Below are 27,469 nucleotides of genomic sequence, written 5' to 3' on the forward strand. Positions count from 1 at the left end.
GTATATGGAGTTTATATATGGAGTTTATATATGGAGTTTATACATGGAGTTTATATATGGAGTTTATATATGGAGTTTATACATGGAGTTTATATATGGAGTTTATATATGGAGTTTATACATGGAGTTTATACATGGAGTTTATATATGGAGTTTATATATGGAGTTTATACATGGAGTTTATATATGGAGTTTATATATGGAGTTTATACATGGAGTTTATATATGGAGTTTATATATGGAGTTTATATATGGAGTTTATACAGTATATGGAGTTTATATATGGAGTTTATACATGGAGTTTATATATGGAGTTTATATATGGAGTTTATACAGTATATGGAGTTTATATATGGAGTTTATACATGGAGTTTATATATGGAGTTTATACAGTATATGGAGTTTATACAGTATATGGAGTTTATATATGGAGTTTATACAGTATATGGAGTTTATATATGGAGTTTATATATGGAGTTTATGCAGTATATGGAGTTTATATATGGAGTTTATATATGGAGTTTATACAGCATATGGAGTTTATATATGGAGTTTATACAGTATATGGAGTTTATATATGGAGTTTATACATGGAGTTTATACAGTATATGGAATTTATATATGGAGTTTATATATGGAGTTTATACAGCATATGGAGTTTAAATATGGAGTTTATATATGGAGTTTATATATGGAGTTTATACAGTATATGGAGTTTATACAGTATATGGAGTTTATATATGGAGTTTATACAGTATATGGAGTTTATATATGGAGTTTATATATGGAGTTTATACAGTATATGGAGTTTATATATGGAGTTTATATATGGAGTTTATACAGTATATGGAGTTTATATATGGAGTTTATATATGGAGTTTATATATGGAGTTTATACAGTATATGGAGTTTCTACATAGAGTTTATACAGTATATGGAGTTTATACAGTATATGGAGTTTATATATGGAGTTTATATATGGAGTATATATATTGAGTTTATACAGTATATGGAGTTTATATATGGAGCTTATATATGGAGTTCATACAGTATATGGAGTTTATATATGGAGTTTATATATGGAGTTTATACAGTATATGGAGTTTATATATGGAGTTTATATATGGAGTTTATACAGTATATGGAGTTTATACAGTATATGGAGTTTATATATGGAGTTTATACAGTATATGGAGTTTATACATGGAGTTTATACAGTATATGGAGTTTATACATGGAGTTTATACATGGAGTTTATACATGGAGTTTATATATGGAGTTTATATATGGAGTTTATACATGGAGTTTATATATGGAGTTTATACAGTATATGGAGTTTATATATGGAGTTTATATATGGAGTTTATACAGTATATGGAGTTTATATATGGAGTTTATATACGGAGTTTATATATGGAGTTTATACAGTATATGGAGTTTATACAGTATATGGAGTTTATACAGTATATGGAGTTTATACAGTATATGGAGTTTATATATGGAGTTTATACAGTATATGGAGTTTATATATGGAGTTTATACAGTATATGGAGTTTATATATGGAGTTTTTATATAGAGTTTATACAGTATATGGAGTTTATATATGGAGTTTATACATGGAGTTTATATATGGAGTTTATATATGGAGTTTATACATGGAGTTTATATATGGAGTTTATACATGGAGTTTATATATGGAGTTTATATATGGAGTTTATATATGGAGTTTATACATGGAGTTTATACATGGAGTTTATATATGGAGTTTATATATGGAGTTTATGTATGGAGTTTATATATGGAGTTTATACATGGAGTTTATATATGGAGTTTATATATGGAGTTTATATATGGAGTTTATATGTGGAGTTTATATATGGAGTTTATATATGGAGTTTATACATGGAGTTTATATATGGAGTTTATACATGGAGTTTATATATGGAGTTTATATATGGAGTTTATATATGGAGTTTATACAGTATATGGAGTTTATATATGGAGTTTATATATGGAGTTTATACAGCATATGGAGTTTATATATGGAGTTTATACAGTATATGGAGTTTATATATGGAGTTTATACATGGAGTTCATACAGTATATGGAGTTTATATATGGAGTTTATATATGGAGTTTATACAGCATATGGAGTTTATATATGGAGTTTATATATGGAGTTTATACAGTATATGGAGTTTATACAGTATATGGAGTTTATACAGTATATGGAGTTTATATATGGAGTTTATACAGTATATGGAGTTTATATATGGAGTTTATATATGGAGTTTATACAGTATATGGAGTTTATATATGGAGTTTATACAGCATATGGAGTTTATATATGGAGTTTATATATGGAGTATATATATTGAGTTTATACAGTATATGGAGTTTATATATGGAGCTTATATATGGAGTTTATACAGTATATGGAGTTTATATATGGAGTTTATATATGGAGTTTATACAGTATATGGAGTTTATATATGGAGTTTATATATGGAGTTTATACAGCATATGGAGTTTATATATGGAGTTTATATATGGAGTTTATACAGTATATGGAGTTTATACAGTATATGGGGTTTATACATGGAGTTTATACAGTATATGGAGTTTATACATGGAGTTTATACATGGAGTTTATACATGGAGTTTATATATGGAGTTTATATATGGAGTTTATACATGGAGTTTATACAGTATATGGAGTTTATACAGTATATGGAGTTTATATATGGAGTTTATACAGTATATGGAGTTTATACAGTATATGGAGTTTATATATGGAGTTTATATATGGAGTTTATACAGTATATGGAGTTTATATATGGAGTTTATATATGGAGTTTATATATGGAGTTTATACAGTATATGGAGTTTATACAGTATATGGAGTTTATACAGTATATGGAGTTTATATATGGAGTTTATACAGTATATGGAGTTTATATATGGAGTTTATACAGTATATGGAGTTTATATATGGAGTTTATATATGGAGTTTATACATGGAGTTTATATATGGAGTTTATATATGGAGTTTATACATGGAGTTTATATACGGAGTTTATACATGGAGTTTATATATGGAGTTTATATATGGAGTTTATATATGGAGTTTATACATGGAGTTTATACATGGAGTTTATATATGGAGTTTATATATGGAGTTTATGTATGGAGTTTATATATGGAGTTTATATATGGAGTTTATATATGGAGTTTATATATGGAGTTTATATATGGAGTTTATATATGGAGTTTATATATGGAGTTTATATATGGAGTTTATACATGGAGTTTATACATGGAGTTTATATATGGAGTTTATACATGGAGTTTATATATGGAGTTTATATATGGAGTTTATGTATGGAGTTTATATATGGAGTTTATATATGGAGTTTATACAGTATATGGAGTGCGACTCAATTTATCATTTATATCTTATAGTTTATTAGCCGTTAGCTAGAACCTCCACATAAAAAATATCTGGGTGTGCTCCAGCTCATGTTTTCTATTGGAAAAACTATTGGAACCATTTCCCTGTTTAACCGCTAGGTGTTATGGGTATTATGACACCTCCACTGTGGAGCTCTATAAAACTATTGGAACCATTTCCCTGTTTGACCGCTAGGTGTTATGGGTATTATAACACCTCCACTGTGGGGCTCTATAAAACTATTGGAAACATTTCCCTGTTTGACCGCTAGGTGTTATGGGTATTATGACACCTCCACTGTGGGGCTCTATAAAACTATTGGAACCATTTCCCTGTTTGACCGCTAGGTGTTATGGGTATTATGACACCACTGTGGGGCTCTATAAAACTATTGGAACCATTTCCCTGTTTGACTGCTAGGTGTTATGGGTATTATGACACCTCCACTGTGGGGCTCTAGAAAACTATTGGAACCATTTCCCTGTTTGACCGCTAGGTGTTATGGGTATTATGACACCTCTACTGTGGGGCTCTATAAAACTATTGGAACCATTTCCCTGTTTGACCGCTAGGTGTTATGGGTATTATGACACCTCCACTGTGGGGCTTTATGGCGCAAATTAAATGGGATAATCTAGAGAATGTGACAATATTAGTTTAATCTTGCTGTGATGTTCTCAGTAAAATGTCACTAAAGTCTATTTAAAATGTAATGTCTTAGAACAGTAATATTTTACCCATCAGCCTTCATTTCTCATGAAAAAACACAACTGTGAAAAGATGGTGGACATTGTGTTTTGTATATAAACAATTCATAAAATCTTTAAAAAATGGTCCTCTCACCTCTTAAATTTGGTGCCATGTTCCCCAGAGACATTCCTTTTAGAGGCAGGGCCCCCCTTCTCTCTCTCCCCAGTGAGACTCATTTTAGGGGCAGGGCCCCCCTCCTCTCTCTCCCCAGTGAGACTCATTTTAGAGGCAGGGCCCCCCTCCTCTCTCTCCCCAGTGAGACTCATTTTAGAGGCAGGGCCCTCCTCTCTCTCCCCAGTGAGACTCATTTTAGGGGCAGGGCCCCCCTCCTCTCTCTCCCCAGTGAGACTCATTTTAGAGGCAGGGCCCCCCTCCTCTCTCTCCCCAGTGAGACTCATTTTAGAGGCAGGGCCCTCCTCTTTCTCCCCAGAGAGACTCATTTTAGAGCACTGATCCCTAAACAGAGATCCAGCATGTTGGTTGTGGTTAACACAGTAACAACTAAACAGAGATCCAGCATGTTGGTTGTGGTTAACACAGTGACAACTAAACAGAGATACAACATGTTGGTTGTGGTTAACACAGTGACAACTAAACAGAGATCCAGCATGTTGGTTGTGGTTATTAACACAGTGACAATTAATTATTGAAGGTCAATTGTTCTATTTGATGCATTATCTCTTAGAAATAAAACATTTACTAACAGACACATCCAAACAGTCAGGTGATATAATTAATAGATAACTAATACAAATAATACCAATATAAAAATAGTAATATTATTAATTATAATAATGTCTCTCTTTTAATAATTTCTCTCATTCTAGTGTGTTGCTTTGTTCAACAGGTATGATATTATGATGCTGTTACTGAATTCAGTTCATAATATTAATGTTAAGAAAAGTCTGTTCAGTGGTTTCATACCAAATTACACAGGAAGCAGGAGCTCATTGTAATTTAGAAAACAACAAATGTTCTGATATTATGAAAAATGATTTAGAACTATGATACTAAATAACCACAATATACGAATCGTATAATATGTTATATGAACAACATGTTATTGAATGTGACTTGACTACACCCAGTTAGCTATATGAACAACATGTTATTGAATGTGACTTGACTACACCCAGTTAGCTATATGAACAACATGTTATAATGTGACTTGACTACACCCAGTTAGCTATATGAACAACATGTTATTGAATGTGACTTGACTACACCCAGTTAGCTATATGAACAACATGTTATTGAATGTGACTTGACTACACCCAGTTAGCGCCATTTTGTATGATTGAACTGTCACGTAGCTGTCCCAGGTGAAATGGACTGTTACATCTGAGTGTTTTACTTTCATTCATTATACTAAAATTACACCAGACATTGAATTTCTCTACACACTTTACAATAATCCCTGGGAAGAGTCTTACCTTGTAGCCTGAATTCACAACCAGAACATGTCAAGTCATTGAGATATTTTCCGTTGTGCTGATGGAGCACCTCCGGATGACAAGTGTCTCTGTATCTATGTTCTAGGTTCAGTTGATCTTTGGATGTAATAATATCTGGTCAAAGTCTCGTGACACAACACCATAGTATATCATAAACATAACAGCAGTTGGCCAGTAAAGGCCATGAAATACCATAAAACAGGGTTCGTCAACTAGGTTTGGCTTCGGGACAATTGTTTTCTGAGTTAAAGTCAGTGGGTCAGAACATAATTATCATATAATATTAGCACAGTGAAGAGGTCTACACTACAAATGGACATAATTATCATATAATATTAGCACAGTGAAGAGGTCTACACTACAAATGGACATAATTAACATATAATATTAGCACAGTGAATAGGTCTACACTACACATTTAACGACATGTTTAATATATTTGATTAGTACACAATACATTCATTCATTTCATTGACAAAATATAAGTTTGATCAGATTTAGTTTATAAAATCACAAATATCTCTATTAAATTATAGTGTTTTGTTTATTTCTTTGTGTGTTGATTGGTGGATAAAAACAGGTCTATCAAATCAAATCTAATGTAATATATGCCATTTAGCAGACGCTTTTATCCAAAGCGACTTACAGTCATGTGTGCATACATTCTACGTATGGGTGGTCCCGGGGATCGAACCCACTACCCTGGCGTTACAAGCGCCATGCTCTACCAACTGAGCTACATTATATAGCCCTTCGTACATCAGCTGATATCGCAAAGTGCTGTACAGAAACCCAGCCTAAAAACCCAAACAGCAAGCAATGCAGGTGTAGAAGCACGGTGGCTAGGAAAAACTCCCTAGAAAGGCCAAAACCTAGGAAGAAACCTAGAGAGGAAACAGGCTATGTGGGGTGGCCAGTCCTCTTCTGGCTGTGCCGGGTGGAGATTATAACAGAACATGGCCGAGATGTTCAAATGTTCATAAATGACCAGCATGGTCGAATAATAGTAAGGCAGAACAGTTGAAACTGGAGCAGCAGCATGGCCAGGTGGACTGGGGACAGCAAGGAGTCATCATGTCAGGTAGTCCTGGGGCATGGTCCTAGGGCTCAGGTCAGTTGAAACTGGAGCAGCAGCATGGCCAGGTGGACTGGGGACAGCAAGGAGTCATCATGTCAGGTAGTCCTGGGGCATGGTCCTAGGGCTCAGGTCAGTTGAAACTGGAGCAGCAGCATGGCCAGGTGGACTGGGGACAGCAAGGAGTCATCATGTCAGGTAGTCCTGGGGCATGGTCCTAGGGCTCAGGTCAGTTGAAAGTGGAGCAGCAGCATGGCCAGGTGGACTGGGGACAGCAAGGAGTCATCATGTCAGGTAGTCCTGGGGCATGGTCCTAGGGCTCAGGTCAGTTGAAACTGGAGCAGCAGCATGGCCAGGTGGACTGGGGACAGCAAGGAGTCATCATGTCAGGTAGTCCTGGGGCATGGTCCTAGGGCTCAGGTCAGTTGAAACTGGAGCAGCAGCATGGCCAGGTGGACTGGGGACAGCAAGGAGTCATCATGTCAGGTAGTCCTGGGGCATGGTCCTAGGGCTCAGGTCAGTTGAAACTGGAGCAGCAGCATGGCCAGGTGGACTGGGGACAGCAAGGAGTCCTCATGTCAGGTAGTCCTGGGGCATGGTCCTAGGGCTCAGGTCAGTTGAAACTGGAGCAGCAGCATGGCCAGGTGGACTGGGGACAGCAAGGAGTCATCATGTCAGGTAGTCCTGGGGCATGGTCCTAGGACTCAGGTCAGTTGAAACTGGAGCAGCAGCATGGCCAGGTGGACTGGGGACAGCAAGGAGTCATCATGTCAGGTAGTCCTGGGGCATGGTCCTAGGGCTCAGGTCAGTTGAAACTGGAGCAGCAGCATGGCCAGGTGGACTGGGGACAGCAAGGAGTCATCATGTCAGGTAGTCCTGGGGCATGGTCCTAGGGCTCAGGTCAGTTGAAACTGGAGCAGCAGCATGGCCAGGTGGACTGGGGACAGCAAGGAGTCATCATGTCAGGTAGTCCTGGGGCATGGTCCTAGGGCTCAGGTCAGTTGAAACTGGAGCAGCAGCATGGCCAGGTGGACTGGGGACAGCAAGGAGTCATCATGTCAGGTAGTCCTGGGGCATGGTCCTAGGGCTCAGGTCAGTTGAAACTGGAGCAGCAGCATGGCCAGGTGGACTGGGGACAGCAAGGAGTCATCATGTCAGGTAGTCCTGGGGCATGGTCCTAGGGCTCAGGTCAGTTGAAACTGGAGCAGCAGCATGGCCAGGTGGACTGGGGACAGCAAGGAGTCATCATGTCAGGTAGTCCTGGGGCATGGTCCTAGGACTCAGGTCAGTTGAAACTGGAGCAGCAGCATGGCCAGGTGGACTGGGGACAGCAAGGAGTCATCATGTCAGATAGTCCTGGGGCATGGTCCTAGGGCTCAGGTCAGTTGAAACTGGAGCAGCAGCATGGCCAGGTGGACTGGGGACAGCAAGGAGTCATCATGTCAGGTAGTCCTGGGGCATGGTCCTAGGGCTCAGGTCAGTTGAAACTGGAGCAGCAGCATGGCCAGGTGGACTGGGGACAGCAAGGAGTCATCATGTCAGGTAGTCCTGGGGCATGGTCCTAGGGCTCAGGTCAGTTGAAACTGGAGCAGCAGCATGGCCAGGTGGACTGGGGACAGCAAGGAGTCATCATGTCAGGTAGTCCTGGGGCATGGTCCTAGGGCTCAGGTCAGTTGAAACTGGAGCAGCAGCATGGCCAGGTGGACTGGGGACAGCAAGGAGTCATCATGTCAGGTAGTCCTGGGGCATGGTCCTAGGGCTCAGGTCAGTTGAAACTGGAGCAGCAGCATGGCCAGGTGGACTGGGGACAGCAAGGAGTCATCATGTCAGGTAGTCCTGGGGCATGGTCCTAGGGCTCAGGTCAGTTGAAACTGGAGCAGCAGCATGGCCAGGTGGACTGGGGACAGCAAGGAGTCCTCATGTCAGGTAGTCCTGGGGCATGGTCCTAGGGCTCAGGTCAGTTGAAACTGGAGCAGCAGCATGGCCAGGTGGACTGGGGACAGCAAGGAGTCATCATGTCAGGTAGTCCTGGGGCATGGTCCTAGGACTCAGGTCAGTTGAAACTGGAGCAGCAGCATGGCCAGGTGGACTGGGGACAGCAAGGAGTCATCATGTCAGGTAGTCCTGGGGCATGGTCCTAGGGCTCAGGTCAGTTGAAACTGGAGCAGCAGCATGGCCAGGTGGACTGGGGACAGCAAGGAGTCATCATGTCAGGTAGTCCTGGGGCATGGTCCTAGGGCTCAGGTCAGTTGAAACTGGAGCAGCAGCATGGCCAGGTGGACTGGGGACAGCAAGGAGTCATCATGTCAGGTAGTCCTGGGGCATGGTCCTAGGGCTCAGGTCAGTTGAAACTGGAGCAGCAGCATGGCCAGGTGGACTGGGGACAGCAAGGAGTCATCATGTCAGGTAGTCCTGGGGCATGGTCCTAGGGCTCAGGTCAGTTGAAACTGGAGCAGCAGCATGGCCAGGTGGACTGGGGACAGCAAGGAGTCATCATGTCAGGTAGTCCTGGGGCATGGTCCTAGGGCTCAGGTCAGTTGAAACTGGAGCAGCAGCATGGCCAGGTGGACTGGGGATAGCAAGGAGTCTTCATGTCAGGTAGTCCTGGGGCATGGTCCTAGGGCTCAGGTCAGTTGAAACTGGAGCAGCAGCATGGCCAGGTGGACTGGGGACAGCAAGGAGTCATCATGTCAGGTAGTCCTGGGGCATGGTCCTAGGGCTCAGGTCAGTTGAAACTGGAGCAGCAGCATGGCCAGGTGGACTGGGGACAGCAAGGAGTCATCATGTCAGGTAGTCCTGGGGCATAAAGATAAACTTCTTGTTAATCCAAACAGTGTCCAATTTCAGGCTTTACAGCAAAAGCACGACAAACGATTATGTTCGGTCACCGTCAAGTCACAGAAAAACACAGCCATTTTTCCAGCCAAAGAGAGGAGTCACAAAATTCATAAATAGAGAGAATTAATCACTAACCTTTGATGATCTTCATCAGATGACACTCATAGGACTTCATGGTACACAATACATGTATATTTTGTTTGATAAAGTTCATATTTACATAAAAAAAGCAGAGAGCCATATCACTTTACAGAAATACTCATAATAAACGTTGATCAAAGATACAAGTGTTATGTATGGAATTTTAGATCCAATTCTCCTTAATGCAACCGCTGTGTCAGATTTAAAAAAAGCTTTACGGAAAACGCAAACCATGCAATAATCTGAGTACGGGGCTTGGAGATATCTGCCATATATTGTGCAGTCAACAGAAGTCAGACATAACATTATAAATATTCACTTACCTTCATCAGAATGCACTCCCTGTCACGCCCTGGCCATAGAGGCTTTTATTCTCTATTCTGGTTAGGCCAAGGTGTGACTAGGGTGGGCATTCTATGTTCTTTTTTCTATGTTTTTGTATGCATACATTCTTTGTTTTTGGTAGCTGTCTATCGTTGTCTCTGATTGGGAACCATACTTAGGTAGCTCTTGCCCACGGGTTTTGTGGGTAGTTCATTTCTGTTTAGTGTTTTTCACCTTTCAGGACTGTTTTGGTTATTCCCTTTGTTATGTTTGTATTTAGTGTTCAGTGACAATAAACAAATATGATGTACAACGCTGCATCTTGGTCCTCACCTTCTTCCACAGAAAGCCGTTACACTCCCAGGAATCCCAGTTCCACAATAAACGATTGTTTTGTTCGACAATGTCCATCATTTAAGTCCAAATAGCTTCTTGTGTTAGCGCATGTGGTAAACAAATCCAAACTCACGAAGCGCGTTCACCAGTTGCAGACAAAGTCCAAAAGTTACGTTACCATAGAAACATGTCAAACGAAGTGTAGAATCAATCTTTAGGATGTTTATATCATAAATCTTCAATAATGTTCCAACCGGAGAATTCCTTTGTCTGTAGAATTCCTTTGTCTGTCGCTCTCACGTGAACGAGCAGGGGCAAAAAAAAGAAGCAATGGAACGCAGCTCCAACATGTGAAATGCGCGTGACCAGCTCGTGGCGCTCTGCCATACACCTGACTCATTCCCCTCTCATTCGGCCCCACATGATCAATATCCCACTGTATCAATAGGGAATGATTTGAAAAACGACCAACCTCCGATTTCCCACTTCCTGGTTGGATTTTTTTCTCTGCCAAATGATTTCTGTTATACTCACAGACATCATTCAAACAGTTTTAGAAAGTTCCGAGCATATATTAGCAACTGGGACTGAGTAGCAGGCAGTTTACTCTGGGCACCTTATTCATCCAAGCTACTCAATACTGCCCCCAGCAAAACAATTCCTGACATTTAATCGTAGTAAAATTCCCTGTCTTAGGTCAGTTAGGATCACCACTTTTTTTAAAGAATGTGAAATGTCAGAATAATAGTAGAGAGAATGATTTATTTCTGCTTTTGTTTCTTTAATCAGAAAAAAAACTAAATGTAAGTGTAATGTTTATTTAACTAGGCAAGTCAGTTATGAACAAATCATTATTTACATTGACGGCCTACCCCGGCGGGGTATGTGCACGCCCTGTGGGACTCAGGGACAGATGTGATGCAACCTGGATTTGAACCAGCGACTGCCTCTTGCACTGAAATGCAGTGCCTTAGACCACTGCAGCACAACTCAGGAGCCCAGTGTGTGTGTGTGTGTGTGTGTGTGTGTGTGTGTGTGTGTGTGTGTGTGTGCGTGCGTGCGTGTGTGTGTGTGTGTGTGTGTGTGTGTGTGTGTGTGTGTGTGTGTGTGTGTGTGTGTGTGCACCACTTAAGGGAAGGGAAGGGTGAGCAGTGTGGTTGGGGTTTGAGGTTAGAATTAAAATTGGATTTTATTACTTTGTGCCTGTTCCAGTTAGTGACCACTATGCTGAACTGCCTCCAGGGCAAGATTCATGACAATATATGCCAACCTGCCTCCCAGACATCCTCTCTTATCTATACAAGGCTGCAGAAATACAATCTAGTGATGTGGGGATTCTCTCATTCTCTCATAACCCTCAGTACCCAGGTGGGTAGATGGCAGGTTGAATAAAGAGAAGCTAGTGATGTGGGGTTCTCTCATAACCCTCTGTCCCCAGGTGGGTAGATGGCAGGTTGAATAAAGAGAAGCTAGTGATGTGGGGGTTGTCCCCAGGTGGGTAGAAGGTTGAATAAAGAGAAGCTAGTGATGTGGGGGTTCTCTCATAACCCTCATAACCCTCCCAGGTGGGTAGATGGCAGGTTGAATAAAGAGAAGCTAGTGATGTGGGGGTTCTCTCATAACCCTCAGTCCCCAGGTGGGTAGATGGCAGGTTGAATAAAGAGAAGCTAGTGATGTGGGGGTTCTCTCATAACCCTCAGTCCCCAGGTGGGTAGATGGCAGGTTGAATAAAGAGAAGCTAGATGTGGGGGTTCTCTCATAACCCTCAGTCCCAGGTGGGTAGATGGAATAAAGAAAGAGAAGCTAGTGATGTAGGGGGTTCTCTCATAACCCTCAGTCCCCAGGTGGGTAGATGGCAGGTTGAATAAAGAGAAGCTAGTGATGTGGGGGTTCTCTCATAACCCTCAGTCCCCAGGTGGGTAGATGGCAGGTTGAATAAAGAGAAGAGTGATGGGGGTTCTCTCATAACCCTCAGTCCCCAGGTGGGTAGATGGCAGGTTGAATAAAGAGAAGCTAGTGATGTGGGGGTTCTCTCATAACCCAGGTTGAATAAAGAGAAGCTAGTGAGTAACCCCCCAGGTGGGTAGATGGCAGGTTGAATAAAGAGAAGCTAGTGATGTGGGGGTTCTCTCATAACCCTCAGTCCCCAGGTGGGTAGATGGCAGGTTGAATAAAGAGAAGCTAGTGATGTGGGGTTCTCCCCTCATAACCCTCAGTCCCCAGGTGGGTAGATGGCAGGTTGAATAAAGAGAAGCTAGTGATGTGGGGGTTCTCTCATAACCCAGGTTGAATAAAGAGAAGCTAGTGATGTGGGGGTTCTCTCATAACCCTCAGTCCCAGGTGGGTAGATGGCAGGTTGAATAAAGAGAAGCTAGTGATGTGGGTAGGGGGTTTCTCTCATAACCCAGGTGGGTAGATGGCAGGTTGAATAAAGAGAAGCAGTCAGTTCCCCAGGTGGGTAGTGATGGTCCCCAGGTGGGTAGAAGGTTGAATAAAGAGAAGCTAGTGATGTGGGGGTTCTCTCATAACCCTCAGTCCCCAGGTGGGTAGATGGCAGGTTGAATAAAGAGAAGCTGGCAGGTTGTGATGATGTGGGGGTTCTCTCATAACCCTCAGTCTCCAGGTGGGTAGATGGCAGGTTGAATAAAGAGAAGCTAGTGATGTGGGGGTTCTCTCATAACCCTCAGTCTCCAGGTGGGTAGATGGCAGGTTGAATAAAGAGAAGCAGGTGGGTAGATAGGTTGAATGATAGTGATGGGTTCTCTCATAACCCTCAGTCCCCAGGTGGGTAGATGGCAGGTTGAATAAAGAGAAGCTAGTGATGTGGGGGTTCTCTCATAACCCTCAGTCCCCAGGTGGGTAGATGGCAGGTTGAATAAAGAGAAGCTAGTGATGTGGGGGTTCTCTCATAACCCTCAGTCCCCAGGTGGGTAGATGGCAGGTTGAATAAAGAGAAGCTAGTGTGGGGGTTCTCTCATAACCCTCAGTCCCCAGGTGGGTAGATGGAGGTTGGCTAGTGATGTGGGGGTTGAATAGAAGGTTGAATAAAGAGAAGCTAGTGATGTGGGGGTTCTCTCATAACCCTCAGTCTCCAGGTGGGTAGATGGCAGGTTGAATAAAGAGAAGCTAGTGATGTGGGGGTTCTCTCATAACCCTCAGTTCCCAGGTGGGTAGATGGCAGGTTGAATAAAGAGAAGCTAGTGATGTGGGGGTTCTCTCATAACCCTCAGTCTCCAGGTGGGTAGATGGCAGGTTGTTAAGGGATTTTTTAAATCAATAATGACTAATTATGTAACATTTCAATCAGGACTGACTAATCAGAATACTATTATGTTACTGTATATGTACTAATCAGAATACTATTATGTTACTGTATATGTACTAATCAGAATACTATTATGTTACTGTATAGATGTATGAATTTTCTTTTTAATCCTAGTACTGAATATAATGTGTGTAAATAAAATCAAGAATTAGAACAATGACTGTCTGTACCATGGTAGAAATGAATTAACTTCTAGCCAGACTGGCTAGAAGGCTTATCTACACAAACTGGCCTTGGCTCGGTCATATATTATCTTAATAGGGGGAGACGATGTGAGAACCATACAGCCATTGTACTGGAGCGGAGATGACACGGGCTAAAACTAATGACGTCATTTTCAGTTTATAACCTGTGGTAAAAGTGTGTAATGGACAGTATTCTCGTGAATAAACGCTGCTGATTGACTTTAAGACTGGGTCTGTCCACTCTGTCCATTTTATACAAATAGTAGTCATACAAATTCTTATGGATTGACAGTGTTTAATTTTAATTGGGTATTAAAACAGAGGAATTTAATTCCTGTAACAATTGGTCCTTCAAGCCGGATCTAAAAGACCCGTCTCTGCCATCTGAAGGTCGTACGCCCAAAAATCGTGCACGAGCAGGTTGGGTCCCATTATTTAAGACCTGGCCTCTGAATTGAGGGAAAGACCAGGCCGGTGTACATCCCAGACCGATAGGGACGGTGACTAGATCCAACGAACAATGCTTTTCCCAGTCGGCGGCAAGGTCAGTAGCCTATATTCTCGATTCTGGGGGGATTTGAGTTCTTTGATTGACGTTCTACATTTTCATTCATCAATATTGGGAGCTTAGCTATTCCCACAGGGTTTTGAAGCCAGATGGGTTATTAATCAATGATTAAACAAATAAATACGGTTAGTGGAGAAAATACAGATAAACAACGGGCAGAGGGGCTAAATACAGCTAGGATATGGTTAGCCGAGGCCAGGAAGGGCGCTGAGAACAAAGGAAAAGGAAGGGAGGCGTCCAAAATCTGACTCGGACAAAGACCCTGAATAGAAGATGATACTACTAAAATAGTCAGGAAGGGTTTAAATTAGGACTATTTCCTGGGAATTCCCGGTGCCGGAGTTTGCGACTACAGACAATTATAATGATTTAATTATTGGCGGGGAAACTCAATCATTTCAATAGCGGGACACTTAGGTTCTTATCTCAGCTTTGAAACCGATAGACTAAAATTGATTTTAGATTGTAATTCATCTATTTGTATGTTTTGCCTGAAAAATATGGTCGCTAGTGTTTGTATAAAATAAATAAAATATGGTCGCTAGTGTTTGTATAAAATATGGTCGCTAGTGTTTGTATAAAATATGGTCGCTAGTGTTTGTATAAAATATGGTCGCTAGTGTTTGTATAAAATATGGTCGCTAGTGTTTGTATAAAATATGAACTGAACATTTAATATGTTGTTTAGGTTGACTTGAAAGAAGAATTCATTCAAAATAATGGCGAGACAACTTCGATGTTATACGCTGTTTTGCCCAAAATTATCTGCTAGAATAATGTATTGAGATGGGAGTCGTATTTAAATAAATGTATCATAGAAGAGAAAGTCACCTAAACCTTAATAAATGTAGGGAATAACTGAGAGATACGAAACAGTTTTGTGCCACCAGGATGATATATTTTTTTACGAATCGACTGACATACGATAAATTTAGCACAGAACATGGTACGTTTAAATGTTAGGATAAAGAAAGTTGAGAAGTTTGGTTGGTTTTACTTTGTCGATAGAATTTAAAGCAGAACTCAATCTGAATAGGGAATATGTATTTTACAGAGGCAGGCTGATTTGAAGGTAAAACTGTGTAATTTTACGTTGACTACACACAACGTTCCTCAAATAATGACAGAGAAAATGGGTTGTGGCATTTAGAGGGAAAATGCATGCATTATAGCTTGAGTTACTTTTGATATTTGTTTTGCACATTTATAACATCCTAAAGCTTGATTCTGCACTTAGTTGGACCAGTTTAGTCGATATATAATATGTAATTTTGAAGTTTTGATGCGCATCCACTAGAATTTTGGCTGCATTTCAACCGGAATTTGTCGCGTTTGATAACCCAAAGACACAGACTTGAAAACCAAACGCAGTTTTTGGTAAGTATGACTCCTTCCACGTCTTCTGATCGAAGAACATCAAAGGTAAGGGAATATTTATGTGTTAATTTAGTGTTTCTCTGAACTCCAACATAGAGGAGACATAATGCTAATTTCTGAGCGCCTTCTCATATTATAGCCTAGTGAACGAATTCTGTAACGTTAAAAATAAATGTAACACAGCGGTTGCATTAAGAAGAAGTGTATCTTTCTATCTATATGTAGAACATGTATATTTAGTCAAAGTTTATGATGTGTATTGCTTGTTATCTGACGTTATCTGACGGAGCTATCATCATTTGTCCGGACATTTGAGTAGCATTTTTTGAACATGGCGTCATTGTAAACAGAGATTTATGGATATAAATGGCATATTATTGAAAAAACATAAATGTACTGTGTAACATGTCCTATTACTGTCATCTGATGAAGATTTTCAAAAGGTTAGTGAATTATTTTTATTTTAATCCTGCGTTTGTTGATTGCATATTTTGTTCAACTTGGCTATTCAAATTAGCTGTGTCTTTGGTGGTGGTTTGACATAAATATGTGCTATGTTTTTGCCGTAAAACATTTTAGAAATCTGACTTGCTGGGTAGATGAACAAGGTGTTTATCTTTCATTTGAGCTATTGGACTTGTTAATGTGTGGAGGTTAAATATTTCTAAGAATATTTTTGCATTCCATGCGCCACGTTCCAGCTGAACGTGGGAGGGATCGTTCCCAAAAGGGAACCCACCACGTTAACAGGTTGTATCATGTATGTCGCATGTTCATTTAAGTAAACATATACATAGACGTTGTTTAAAACTGATGATTAATGATTTGAGTCAAAGGGGAATTATCATTAGGTTTAGTTTATAGTTCCCTTTTCAGTTTCTGAATCGAGGTAGCATAGTGAATGCTAGTTAGGCATTTTGAGTTCTTCTGGGGAAATTGATGTTCAGGTGTCTCACTTTTAGATCTCTTGGGGAGAGTGGGTGCGATTGAGGCCATAAACGACCAAATTGAAAAAGCCCTGGAAGTTTTGTTTATTCATTAAGGTTTGCAAATATATAGACATAAAACATTTGTTAGGACTATTTGTTTTAGTGCAAAGGTATTTTAAAGAGGCACACTCACATATGGAACTTTATGAGTTTTTATTTTCTGAGTTTTAATTAACAAGTGAATTTTTTTTTATTTGAAGGATAAAGGGTTCTTTAATATGTCTAATGTGGTATGGAACATGACTATAAAAGGGCGGTATGACCTATTGACCTTATCATGGCTATCATTTGGGGTCTGATCAGCCTCATGGGAGAGCCAGTTGTATAATGAATGTGTGGTCATTTGGGTTACTAGTTGACCACACATTTTAGAGTTTTACATTTACATTTACATTTAAGTCATTTAGCAGACGCTCTTATCCAGAGCGACTTACAAATTGGTGCATTCACCTTATGACATCCAGTGGAACAACCACTTTACAATAGTGCATCTAAATATTTTAAGGGGGGGGAGGGGGGGTGAGAAGGATTACTTTATCCTATCCTAGGTATTCCTTAAAGAGGTGGGGTTTCAGGTGTCTCCGGAAGGTGGTGATTGACTCCGCTGTCCTGGCGTCGTGAGGGAGTTTGTTCCACCATTGGGGAGCCAGAGCAGCGAACAGTTTTAGCTTGGGGTTAGAATTATTGTTTGAATCACTGATGAGAAAGTGTTTCAGGATTCTGTTTTACAAATATTAGCTGTGAAGTTTTTAAATGGGCTATTATTGATTTGGTATTACAACAGAAAATAATCCTATTTATCATTGAGAATAAATAGGGGGAGATAAAACATGGTCCTTTGAGGTTTGGACAGGACACCTTATTAACCTGTTAGTCCTACCCACACCGTATTCGGTAGCGTAATCATAGCCTCAAGCTCATTACCATAACGCAACGTTAGCGATTTCTAAAAATCGCAAATGAAATGAAATAAATATGCCTATCCTCAAGCTTATCCTTTTCTTAACAATCCTGTCGTCTCAGATTTTCAAAATATGCTTTAGAACCAGAGAAAATCAATAATTTGTGTAAGAGTGGTGATAGCTAGCTTAGCATTTAGCGTTAGCATTTAGCACGCAACATATTCACAAAAACCAGCAAAGGGATCAAATAAAATAATTTACCTTTGAAGAACTTCAGATGTTTCAATGAGGAGACTCTCAGTTACATAGCAGATGTCCAGTTTTTCCTGAAAGATGCTTGTGTAGGACACAACGTTCCGTTTTGTTACTATGCATTTGGCTACCGAAACTAACCGAAAATTCAGTCACCTACACGTCAAACTTTTTTCCGAATTAACTCCATAATATCGACTGAAACATGGAAAACGTTGTTTGAATCCATCCTCAAGGTGTTTTGTCATATATCTCTTCATTGAAATGCCATTCCTGGAAGCCTGCATTGTTCTCAGATTCGGATGGAAAAATACTGGTACCTGACTTTTACGCACCAATTTCCACACAGACACCGTGCGGGACCCCTGGTAAATGTAGTCTCTTATGGTCAATCTTCCAATGATATGCCTACAAATACGTCACAATGCTGCAGACACCTTGGGGAAACGATAGGAAGTGTCCGTTCATTCCTGTCGCATTCACAGCCATATAAGGCGATCATGGAAAACGTGCCATCAGAAATCCTGTTGATTTCCTGGTCGCTCAAACATCTTGGTTTTGCCTGTAGGTTTTGTTCTAAGGCACTCACAGTGAAAATCTTTGCAGTTCTGGAATCGTCAGAGTGTCTTCTTTCCAAAACTATCAATTCCAAGCATAGTCGAGCATCTTTTCGTGACAAAATATTGCGCTAAAAACGGGCACGTCTTTTTATCCAAAAATGAAATACTGCCCCTAGAGTCTTAACCGGTTAAGCCAATAGGGCAGTAAATTACATAGAAAAATATGTTTTAGTTCTTAGGGGTGATAAATTACTGTAGATAAGGTATTCCACACTATGCCTCATATATTAAATTCATGTTATTGTCAGATAGAATACTGAGGATCTCTGAAGGAAAGAGCTTGTAAGTGTAAGAAGGATTTTGAATATGGTTAGCATTAATTTTGGCTTTGTTTGACCATTAGGAGGTTTTTATTTAAATAGTATTACATTTGACAGGAATATATGACATCTGTGATGATTTAGGATTTTGGTAAGGATTAAGATAGATTGATTAAGGACATGTAAGGACTTTAGAGATTGCCACTTATAGACATGTTTTTTCTAAAATCAATGATTTTAGATAGTCAAACAGTGAGACGCTTAGTGGCGTTTGAGAGATAGGAGAGAAAGGAATTACTGTTTAAATGGGTAAATATATATATTTAATAACATATATAAATAGCACAGATACTTCTTAAACTAGATAAGACACTGGACAGAGAATTGATACAGGATTGGGATTAATGGATGCCCAAGGGAGAATTGGACATACATGATAATGTCAGAATATAAGGATAATTTACTAATCCTACCTAAGTCATTATTTAAGGTAGATAAGGTTGTTACCTGGGCAGAGCCAGGTATCAAAAGGGGGTAAGTAGTGGCCTATTGGATAATAAACAGATAATAAAATAAAAATGTAGCTAACAAATAGGCATAGAAGTTAAAGATATAATCAGATAAATCATATGAAAAACTGTTTGTTAACCAAGCCTGCATGTCCAGGATTTTATGCATTACAGGTGAACTACAGGTGAAGTCACTCAATACAGTCCCTGAGGCTTGTTGGGGGGACCATACCAAGGACTCCTGGTGACAGTTAGCTGAAAGAGCTACCCGGATTCATATCACAAGGCGGGAGGGTAAGACATAAACAATTGTGAACAATAAACAGTGTTCGAGAGGAGAACTGGAATTAACAGAATTCCGGAGGCCATCTCTCGAATGAAGAAAATCCTTTCTGTCATTTCACCCCTGTTTTTGTTCATAGAAGTGAAGGTGTGTCTGGCTCTTGCTAATGATGTGTTCTCGGGGAGAGGGTGGGGCTTCACATGGGCGCTGTTCGTCTGAGCTGTCTTATCGTGGGTGCCATATTCCTGATACAGCACGTCCCACCTGAGTATGCGGAGAGTGGTAATCCTACCTGTCCTATCACCCCTGTTTTTGTTCATAGAAGTGAAGATGTGTCTGGCTCTTGCTGTTCACGAAAGCAGGAATGCCAGATAATGACAGTTGTATTGATTGCACTATTTATATCCCCAGGTTCCCCTTAAATCAAGACTTCCTCCCTTTACAGTGACCGGAGGAGATTATTACCGTTTGGTACAGTACTCTTGGGAAATGATGTCAGGGCGAGGTTTTACCGACAGATTGGACAGGATTATGCTACTTTGTACATTTGGGAATGCCTTTCACACTCATTCAACACCAAGACATGAAGTTTAGCCAAATGGGAAAAAGAGTTACTCCATCCGGGTCTCTTGATGACAAAGTATACATTGATAACATTGGGGTTCCACGGGGGGGCTAGATGAGTTCAAAGCAAGAAATCAGATCCTAGCAGGATTAGAGTTAAGTATTTCCGGGTGGTCTACTCTCAATAAGAACGTGGACTGGATTAATTATATTTATGATAATCAACAGAGCTTTAACAAGTATACCAGAGATGCTATTAAAGGTTTTGCAGAACAGACTGAAGCAACCAGCCTGATGGCTTGGCAGAATATAATTGCATTAGATATGTTATTGGCTGAAAAGGGAGAAGTATGCGTGATTATTGGGACCATGTTTGTGCTTACATCCCAAATAACACAGCTCCGGACGAATCAGTGCCCAAAGCCTCAGCTGGTTTGACCACCCTGGCTCACGGGTTGGCAGAAAACTCTGGGGTGGATACTTCTCTGACTAATTGGGTTTGATAGTATGTTCGAAAAAAAATAATATTATGATCACTGTATTATGGGCTACATTCACCTGTGTGACTGTTTAGTTTTATGGGGCTGTTGTCTAATTCCCTGTGTATGAGGCCTTATTTCCAGGAAATCGATGACAATAGATGGTGAGGTACCAGGGGATTCCAGGTTCTGACCCGCGGAGTGCTGATTGTCTACAGGACAAGTGGATGAATCTGGATCCTTCAGTTGCGGGGAATTTATGTTTGAAGAGACCATTTTTGATGTTTAGGGAGGCTAGGTTGTATCCCGTTTCAATAATAGACTGTTTTTTTATGATTGTAACGAAAATCCTGATAAGAAGAGTTATGATTCTGATGTAGGCCTGAGAAACAATTATGGCGAATTTTCTCTCTTGCTCCCAGTATTGAATATAATGTAGTCAAGAGTTTAGAACAATGACAGTCTGTTCATTGGAACAAATGAATGAACTATCTCCAGACTGTCTAGAATGCTTATCTACACTGACTGACCTTGGCTCTAGGTGAGGAGGGAAGGCTTGAGATCTATAGAGCCTTTCTACCAGTGTCAAGAAGAGACGGAACATTTAGAAAACGCTGACGTCATTTTCAGTTTATAACTTGTGGTAAAATGTGTATGTACTCAGTAGTCTCTTGAATAAAGGCTGTTACTTGACTTTAAGACTGGGACTCTGTCCATTCCTATAAAATAAGGGTCTTACAAATCCTTATGAATTGACAGAGTGTTTAATTTTAATTGGGAATTGAAACAGAGGAATTAAATTCCTTCAACAGAAACGCAAGTACACTCTCTCTCGTGACCGCGCGCAACGAGACCGAGGCTTTCTACCAGACCACCCACCAAAAGAGCTATTATGTGTCATGTTTTGTCATTTAGAATCATACAACCAGAATCTACAGACAGTGACATCTTGTGGATGTGGCACTGCTTTTCTATATTGAGTTCTCACTTCCTGTTTCTATTTCTTCTCAGGTTTGTGTCTGCCATATGAGTTCTTATACTCACAGACATAATTCAAACAGTTTTAAAAACTCCCAGAGTGTTTCTATCCACCAGTAATCATCATTTAGCATATATTCCCATCTGGGAAAGATCCTTTTCCCTGATTAGAGTCCCTATTTCATCCAAAAGTGTTTCCCCCCTAGCCTGTCAGGTTCCTTGCCAAACCAACCATATAATTGTGTAACGCTCCTGTTGTCGGTTTTGCTCAGATGGTCAGGGTTGAGCAGGATTGGATAGAGTTGTCTGGTTAGGGTTCCCGAGGCAACCTGCTGGATTCAGGGTTGCTGTTCAAGGAGTTCCAGGGTTGTTTAGTGTTATGGTTCGAGGGTTAGGGTTGGGTTGGTGTTCAGGTTAGGTTTTGGTTAGGGTTAGTGTTGGGTTGGTTAGGGTTGGGGTTGGGTTAGGGTTAGGTTTTGGTGTTAGGGTGTGGTTCACCTGCAGGATATGGTTAGGGTTGTGAATAGGGTTGGGTTGAAGCAGAATTAAGGATAGTGACATCTTGTGGATTAGTGCAGGGTTTTTAGGATTGAGTTCTAGAGTTGGTTTAGGGTTTCTTTAGGTTTGTGTTGGATTGGGTTAGGTTTGGGTCACAGACATAGGTTCAAAGTGTTTAGTTGGGTTAGGATTTTCTATTAGGTTAGGGTTAGTGTTGGGTTGGGTTAGGTTAAGGTTGGGTTGGGTTAGGATTGAGTTAGTGTTGGGTTGGGTTAGTGTTGGGTTGGGTTGGGTTAGGTTTAGGGTTAGGGTTAAGTATATAGTTGGGTTAGGGTTAGGTTAGTGTTGTGTTGGGTTAGGGTTGGGTTAGGGTTGGATTGGGTTAGAAATGGGTTAGTGTTGGGTTGGGTTAGGGGTAAGGATATAGTTGGGTTAGGGTTAGGGTTAGGGTTAGGGTTAGGGTTAGTGTTGGGTTGGGTTAGGATTGGGTTAGGTTTGGATTGGGTTAGGTTAGTGTTGGGTTGGGTTAGGATTGGGTTAGGGTTAGGCTAGGGTTAGTGTTAGGATTGGGTTAGTGTCTGGTTGGGTTAAGTTAGGGTTAAGGATATAGTTGGGTTAGGGTTAGGTTAGTGTTGGGTTGGGTTAGGTTAGTGTTGAGTTGGGTTAGGATTAGGTTAGGGTTGGGTTGGGTTAGGTTTATGGTTAGGGTTAAGGATATAGTTGGGTTAGGATTTGTTTAGGGTTAGGGTTAGGGTTGGGATGGTGTTCAGGTTAGGTTTTGGTTAGGGTTAGAGTTGGGTTGGTTAGGGTTGGGGTTGGGGTTGGGGTTGGGTTAGGGTTAGGTTGGTGTTACGGTGTGGTTAGGGTCAAAGATATGGTTAGGGTTGCGAATAGGGTTGGGTTGAAGCTAGGGTTAGGGTTAGGGTTAAGGATAGAGTTGGGTTAGGGTTAGTGTTGGATTAGGGTTGGGTTGGTGTTAGGGTTAGGGTTGGGTTAGGGTTAGTGTTGAGTTAGGGTTGGGTTAGGGTTGAGTTAGGGTTAGGTTAGGGTTGGATTAGGGTTAGGGTTGAGTTAGGGTTGGGTTAGGGTTAAGGATTGAGTTGGTTTAGGATTAGGGTTGGGTTAGTGTTATAAGGTTAGGTTTGGGTTAGGGTTAGAGTTGACGTTGGGTTATGGTTGGGTTAGGTTTAGTTTTGGGATAGGGTTAAGAGTTGGGTTTGGATTGGGTTAGGTTAGTGTTGGGTTGGGTTAGGTTTATGGTTAGGGTTAAGGATATAGTTGGGTTAGGGTTAGGTTAGTGTTGGGTTGGGTCCGATTGGGTTAGTGTTGGGTTGGGTTAGGTTAGTGTTGGGTTGGGTTGGGTTAGGTTTAGGGTTAGGGTTAGGGATATGGGTTAGGGTTAGGGTTAAGGATATAGTTGGGTTAGGGCAGTGTTTCTTAACCTTGTTGGAGGTACTGAACCCCACCAGTTTCATATGCACATTCACCGAACCCTTAAGTGGAAAAATAAATTATGATTTTTTCAAATTCAAAACATAGGTATATATTTTACTGGTGCACAAAATGAACCGTGCGTCAACATCACTGTGTTCAAAGAACAAAATCATCAAAACATGATTTTCACACAAAAACAAAAACATAATAATGAATATTTACTGTAAATCAGTGTGACTTCTGCTGTTGCCTTTCAGAGACCAGTTCAGAAATGCGGGTTCACCTTGGCAAGTGCCACTCTCATGTTATTTTCGCAACAAAGTCTGTTCCTTTTCTTTGTTTTTATGTCCAGCATCCTCAAAGGATTGCTCGCATAGATGTTGTAACAAACGGTATGAAAATCTCAAGAGCTTTCTTAGCAATAACAGGGTACGTTACCATTTGTTGACACCAAAATTATGAAAGCGTTGTTGTTCTGAAGAGTTGCTGTTGAACCTGGCTCTGCTGAATTTCAATGATTTCATTGAGGTATTCATCATTGACATCTGTTGTCTCAACACTAAACGTGAACGGCTGTCTCGCCCATGCTGGATATGACTCTCTTGTAGGGAAGTATCCGTGGAGAGACTTTGCAAGCTCATTGGCATTGCAAATCATGCAGTTAGGACACTGACTCCCATCACGTTCCGTTATACATGTGAATCCATATTGTACATATGCGTCCAACCACTTTCATTTTTTGCCTGACATAGTAAGTGTGAAGGGATTCAAATATTAAGAAAGAAATCACAAGACATACCATCACGACAGTCACAAGTAGACTACTGGGTCCCTGCAGCACAGATAGGTTAGGTTAGCGTGATCACCTGCAGTCAATGATGGCCAAGTTGGGCGTGTCAACAGGAATCATATGAGTCGGATGTGTGTCTTGACCTCCGGAACCCTGAGACTGACTCACCGAACCCCTGGGGTTCGATCGAACCCAGGTTAAGAACCACTGAGTTAGGGTTAGGTTAGTGTTGGGTTGGGTTAGGATTGGGTTAGGGTTGGTTTAGGGTTAGGGTTAGTGTTGGGTTGGGTTAGGATTAGGTTAGGGTTGGTTTAGGGTTAGTGTTGGGTTGGGTTAGGATTAGGTTAGGGTTGGTTTAGGGTTAGGGTTAGGTTAGTGTTGGGTTGAGTTAGGATTGGGTTAGGGTTGGTTTAGGGTTAGGGTTAGGTTAGTGTTGGTTTGGGTTAGGATTGGGTTAGGGTTAGGTTAGTGTTGGGTTGGGTTAGGGTTAGGGTTAAGGATATAGTTGGGTTAGGGTTAGGTTAGTGTTGGGTTGGGTTTGGATTGGGATAGGTTTGGGTTGGGTTAGGTTAGTTTTGGTTTGGGTTAGGAATGGGTTAGGTTTGGTTTAGGGTTAGGTTCAGGTTATTGTTGGGTTGGGTTAGGATTGGGTTAGGCTTAGGTTAGTGTTGGGTTGGGTTAGGAATGGGTTAGGTTTGGTTTAGGGTTAGGTTCAGGTTAGTGTTGGGTTGGGTTAGGATTGGGTTAGGCTTAGGTTAGTGTTGGGTTGGGTTAGGATTGGGTTAGGGTTGGTTTAGGGTTAGGTTAGTGTTGGGTTCGGTTAGGATTGGGTTAGCGTTGGTTTACAGTTAGTGTTAGGGTTAGGTTATTGTTGGGTTGGGTTAGGGTGAGGGTTAAGGATATAGTTGGGTTAGGGTTAGGTTAGTGTTGGGTTGGGTTAGGATTGGGTTAGGTTTGGGTTGGGTTAGGTTAGTGTTGGGTTGGGTTAGGATTAGGTTAGGGTTAGGTTAGGTTAGGGTTGGGTTGGGTTAGGTTTATGTTTAGGGTTAAGGATATAGTTGGGTTATGGTTTGGTTAGGGTTGGGTTGGGTTAGGTTAGTGTTGGGTTTGGTTAGGATTGGGTTAGGGTTGGTTTAGGGTTAGTGTTAGGGTTCAGTTATTGTTGGGTTGGGTTAGGGTTAGGGTTAAGGATATAGTTGGGTTAGGGTTAGGTTATTGTTGGGTTGGGTTAGGATTAGGTTAGGGTTGGTTTAGGGTTAGGGTTAGTGTTGGGTTGGGTTTGGATTGGGATAGGGTTGGGTTAGGATTGGGTTAGGGTTGGTTTAGGGTTAGGTTAGTGTTGGGTTAGGTTAGTTTTGGGTTGGGTTAGGAATGGGTTCGGTTTGGTTTAGGGTTAGGTTCAGGTTATTGTTGGATTGGGTTAGGATTGGGTTAGGCTTAGGTTAGTGTTGGGTTGGGTTAGGATTGGGTTAGGTTTGGTTTAGGGTTAGGTTCAGGTTAGTGTTGGGTTGGGTTAGGATTGGGTTAGGCTTAGGTTAGTGTTGGGTTGGGTTAGGATTGGGTTAGGGTTGGTTTAGGGTTAGGTTAGTGTTGGGTTCGGTTAGGATTGGGTTAGCATTGGTTTAGGTTTAGTGTTAGGGTTAGGTTATTGTTGGGTTGGGTTAGGGTTAGGGTTAAGGATATAGTTGGGTTAGGGTTAGGTTAGTGTTGGGTTGGGTTAGGATTGGGTTAGGTTTGGGTTGGGTTAGGTTAGTGTTGGGTTGGGTTAGGATTAGGTTAGGGTTAGGTTAGTGTTGGGTTGGGTTAGATTTATGATTAGGGTTAAGGATATAGTTGGGTTAGGGTTTGGTTAGGGTTGGGTTGGGTTAGGTTAGTGTTGGGTTCGGTTAGGATTGGGTTAGGGTTGGTTTAGGGTTAGTGTTAGGGTTAGGTTATTGTTGGGTTGGGTTAGGGTTAAGGATATAGTTGGGTTAGGGTTAGGTTAGTGTTGGGTTGGGTTAGGGTTAGGTTAGGGTTGGTTAAGGGTTAGGGTTAGTGTTGGGTTGGGTTAGGGTTAGGATTAGGTTAGGGTTAGGTTAGGGTTGGGTTGGGTTAGGTTTATGGTTAGGGTTAAGGATATAGTTGGGTTAGGGTTTGGTTAGGGTTAGTGTTAGGGTTGGGTTGGTGTTCAGGTTAGGTTTTGGTTAGGGTTAGAGTTGGGTTGGGTTAGGGTTAGGTTGGTGTTAGGGTGTGGTTAGGGTTAATGATATGGTTAGGGTTGCGAGTAGGGTTGGGTTGAAGCCAGGGTTAGGGTTAGGGTTAGTGTTGGATTAGGGTTGGGTTGGGTTAGGGCTGGATTAGGGTTGGATTAGTGTTGGATTAGGGTTAGTGTTGGTTTGGGTTAGGATTAGGTTAGGGTTGGTTTAGGGTTAGGGTTAGGTTAGTGTTGGGTTGGGTTAGGATTGGGTTAGGGTTGGTTTAGGGTTAGGTTAGTGTTGGGTTGGGTTAGTTTAGGGTTAGTTTAGTGTTGGGTTGGGTTAGGTTAGTGTTGGGTTGGGTTAGGTTAGTGTTGGGTTGGGTTAGGATTGGGTTAGGGTTGGTTTAGGGTCAGTGTTGGGTTGGATTAGGATTGGGTTAGAGTTGGTTTAGGGTTAGGGTTAGGTTAGTGTTGGTTTGGGTTAGGATTGGGTTAGGGTTGGTTTAGTGTTGGGTTAGGTTAGTGTTGGGTTAGGATAGTTTTGGGTTGGGTTAGGATTGGGTTAGGGTTGGTTTAGGGTTAGGGTTAGGTTAGAGTTGGTTTGGGTTAGGATTGGGTTAGGGTTAGGTTAGTGTTGGGTTGGGTTAGGGTTAGGGTTAAGGATATAGTTGGGTTAGGGTTAGGTTAGTGTTGGGTTGGGTTAGGATTGGATTGGGATAGGTTTGGGTTGGGTTGGGTTAGGATTGGGTTAGGGTTAGGTTAGTGTTGGGTTGGGTTAGGGTTAGGGTTAAGGATATAGTTGGGTTAGGGTTAGGTTTGGGTTGGGTTGGGTTAGGATTGGGTTAGGGTTGGTTTAGGGTTGGGTTAGGTTAGTGTTGGGTTAGGTTAGTTTTGGGTTGGGTTAGGATTG

At 41.1% G+C, this 27,469-nt stretch overlaps 2 protein-coding genes across 6 annotated transcripts in view; one reads left to right on the plus strand and one right to left on the minus strand.

The window, feature by feature from the left end:
- The window catches only part of LOC124018853 (NLR family CARD domain-containing protein 3-like), a 111,947-nt gene extending 107,289 nt beyond the window's left edge, over positions 1-4,658 (minus strand). For all 4 annotated transcript variants that reach the window (XR_006835688.1, XM_046334150.1, XM_046334149.1 and 1 more), the window contains exon 1: positions 4,296-4,658. Coding sequence is in view for 3 of the 4 variants with exons in the window: in XM_046334150.1 (XP_046190106.1) it covers positions 4,296-4,642 (347 nt within the window). In the remaining variant the exon portion in view is untranslated. The remainder of the gene's footprint in view (positions 1-4,295) is intronic.
- The window catches only part of LOC124018858, a 292,551-nt gene that overhangs the window by 230,452 nt on the left and 34,630 nt on the right, over positions 1-27,469 (plus strand). The gene's annotated exons all lie outside the window — the stretch shown is intronic.

This window comes from Oncorhynchus gorbuscha, unplaced genomic scaffold (assembly GCF_021184085.1).
Source record: "Oncorhynchus gorbuscha isolate QuinsamMale2020 ecotype Even-year unplaced genomic scaffold, OgorEven_v1.0 Un_scaffold_584, whole genome shotgun sequence".
In the NCBI taxonomy this organism is placed as follows: domain Eukaryota; kingdom Metazoa; phylum Chordata; class Actinopteri; order Salmoniformes; family Salmonidae; genus Oncorhynchus; species Oncorhynchus gorbuscha.